The sequence below is a fragment of the Trachymyrmex septentrionalis genome, unplaced genomic scaffold (assembly GCF_001594115.1).
Source record: "Trachymyrmex septentrionalis isolate Tsep2-gDNA-1 unplaced genomic scaffold, Tsep1.0 scaffold78, whole genome shotgun sequence".
NCBI classification, from domain to species: domain Eukaryota; kingdom Metazoa; phylum Arthropoda; class Insecta; order Hymenoptera; family Formicidae; genus Trachymyrmex; species Trachymyrmex septentrionalis.
The window spans coordinates 916,357-919,788 of record NW_017305967.1 but is presented as its reverse complement, the minus strand read 5'-3'; the positions used below and the strand labels follow the sequence as shown (position 1 = coordinate 919,788).

The 3,432-nt window shown below is 30.1% G+C and overlaps 1 protein-coding gene across 1 annotated transcript in view; it reads right to left on the bottom strand.

Annotated features, from left to right (window-relative positions):
* The window catches only part of LOC108754180 (glutamyl aminopeptidase-like), an 18,531-nt gene extending 15,649 nt beyond the window's left edge, over positions 1-2,882 (bottom strand). Inside the window, exon 1 of the mRNA XM_018496302.1 lies at positions 2,567-2,882. Coding sequence (XP_018351804.1) covers positions 2,567-2,882 — 316 coding nt within the window. The remainder of the gene's footprint in view (positions 1-2,566) is intronic.
* Positions 2,883-3,432: the final 550 nt, after the last annotated feature.

Sequence of the window (3,432 nt, the reverse complement as noted above, 5' to 3'; positions counted from 1 at the left end):
GGTGTGGCAGCACACATGCCCATTTTAAAATCTCTTGTCTTAAACATCTATTAAAATCTGTTTGATTTTTTTGAAGCATGGGTATTATAAGTGGATCCAACATTTTTCGTAATTTCTCCTATAATGAGGTCAGAGATTTTATATTTGTATAATACTTTAATGTGATATTATCATTATACGTATACACGTATTTTAAATTTCTTTTAAGCAATATCTTAAGGTCACCGAGATAACATTTATGTTGCAGAGGATATTTAAAATACGTCTTTTAGATGTCTTATGTCCAAAAAATGTCTAAAAGATGTTTTTTAGATATTTTATGCAACATGCATGTTATTTTGTCTGATTAATGGTAATGTATGTTTAACTATCAAAATATCAATAAAATTAAAATTATGTGTTTATGATAAATGCGCTGTCTTAGTTTTTATTTTAAAATAAAGATCTTAAAATGTATACATTTATACTTTATCGATCAAGTACAATTTATTCTTTTAGAAATTATTGTACTCAATAGTTATTGATAGAAAAACAGTGATTTATTATGTTTAATATTATTTATTAATACACTACGCAACAGAATTAAAGTATCACTAAAATTGGCGCAAGAAACCAAATTATAAAATAATAAATAATAATAATATTAAGACTAATGAGAGTCAGCGCGGAAATAGATATTCATAAGTGTTAATTCATATAAAATATACTTTGAAACATTGATTGTTGAATGTATAACTTGCTGAGAATGTCTTCAAAGAGAGTGAAAATGTTCAAGATTTCGTAATAAAGTTATACATTACTTATTATTTTGAAGTATTTTATATGAATTAATACTTATGTTTATCTATTTCCACGCTGACTCTCATTAGTCTTAATCTTTTTGTTATTTACTATAGTTTGAGAGATTTAAATCAATTTTATTATAATCAAATTCAAAGTTACTTTACAAAGAATGATATTTTTAAAAAAGTGTTTTAAATTCTTCAATTTCAACTTTTAAATGCTTCAAATCCCACAAAAATGACAAGTAAACAATATTAAATCTTATAGAATCGTACATATGAGAATATATTGGAAATAAATGCCTTAAACGGTTTAGTTGGATCTTAAGTGCTTGTGTAATTTTATGTGAATTCATGTAGTACATAGTCCTCTAAATTGGGCGCAAAAATAATTTTTCGATCTTGAAATACAAATTCTTTTTTTAAATTGTCAAAAATTTGTAAAATTATTGTGAATTCATTATCGTGAACTTATCACGGGTTATCGCGGTATTATTGTTGAATGATGACTACAACACTGAGAAAAATGCCTAGTTCTTTTGACCAGAATAAACCAGTTCTAGTGTCTTCTCCGATAAATTTCGATCGGATTCAGGATTATTTAATGAAATAAAAAACACTTTTATCTGATAAAATGTAATTTTCCGATTACATGTGAATAGAATACGAACCGTCATTTGTCTATCCCTTAAAATTTCATCGGATGAACTACGACTTGGTCGGATATTAGATTTAGAATGTATAAAAAGAGAGCATTTTATTTGATATTTAAATATAGTATATTCGATTTAATGAAATATCTGATGAAAAAATAATTAATTAGATCAACTATAGAATCGAGTGTTATGTGCACCTAAAGGAAACATTTTGATATATTTAGCATACTCAAGAATAAAAAAATCTTATACATGCTATATGATAGATTTGTTGATGTTATGTTGTTATTTTATTAGTATTGAAATTGATTATTTTAACGCAATTGTTGAAATGGCGTGTGCTTTTATTACCCGTCCAGTGCTCGTATTATTTTCTGAATAGCCTAATATGGGCATCCTTAGGGATAATATAAGCACAGGAAATTTTGCGTAAAAATTACATTACTCGTAAAGAAATGTAACATTGTTACTCATATTATTAAAAAAAGTAACAAAAACGATAATAGCATTAGAAGTAACGCATTACTTTCAACCCTGAATTCAAAATAATATATTGTTTAGGTCTTTGCCAATAACTAATAGTTTACATTAAATATCAACTGAACATTACCTTAATAATATCGATGTATTTAATTTCGTTTTTCGAATATGGAAATATATTGGATATATATTCAAATACTTTAAACATTGGATACCACACTATGAAATTTGTCTCTTGTGATAAGAATTGCGTGAGGTTCCAAAATACAGATACGTCGAGCTGACGTTCCATCATCAAATGAAACGCGTCATCAATAATTTTAGCACGATTGATGACACTTATTTCTTTATATTCTCCAGCTGTAGAATTTAAATAATGTACAATTGCGTGCCAGCCTTTTAAATCATATTTTACACGATAATATCCTATTTAAAGAAAAAAATTGTATCGTAAGTATTATAAAATTTTATTGTACTTTATTATATAAATTTTAGGAAAAGAAACAGAGCAAATCCTGTCGATATCATCTAGCACTAGACTAGATCAGCAGATTCAACTCTGACATGATTTGACCTCAGATGTTGACAGAAACCCAGCAGATTCTACTGATATTTATAATAAATTTTAAGCCCTTAAAACATATTTACCTGCTCGCTGAATGTTGACTATCCAAACATATGCCCCATCAATTTGTTGTTGTACAGTAAAAGAGGGTAAATCCGGTGTTAAACATGTTGTGAAGTTCAGTATGATCTGCTTTAAGTTATTGGTGCTTAAATTTATAGGTATCCACCATTTTCCATAACTGGTTGAATTGTATTTTATTTGCGACAATCTTCGTTCGAAAGGATCTTCTTGCTCCAAGCTTACAATAGGATAATGCTTATACTGTATCCAAGTTAAGAATGTATTTGATGGTATATAACATTTAAATGCAATTCGAGTTTCCATGTCTTTTTGCATCGTCCAAAAATCACTGATATGAAAAGAATTTACTGAGCTATATGTGCTAAATAAAAATATTTATTGTTAGTGATCAGAATAATGGATTGTACGTAAATATGGAATTATAACTTAACTGTACATATAACTTTTACATATAAAATATATACATGGAACTCTGCAATGTATTATATTCCATTTTTAAATTTTAGATATATTACTGATCATATTATATACATTATAATTTGTAATACAATTTGTAAAAATTTTCAATTTTATTTAAACTCTTATGGCTTCTGCACACAGAACGCAGCAACGCGGCGACATCCACCCAACCACCCACCCACCCACCCAACCACCCCCCCCCCCCCCCCCGCAACCCATCAGCCCCTACCCGCCCGCCACTTTGTGTGGCGTCCAAGGGGTGAGAAAGAGGCAAGGGGTATAGAGGCGAACGCGGGGGCAGTAGAAGGGCGCCAGGCAACCCTCCTAACTCTGGCCCCCGGGGGGGTGAACGTGGGCTGGCTCACTGCGAGTAAATGGGGCTAAAGGGGGTGGTGGTGGGGAGGGG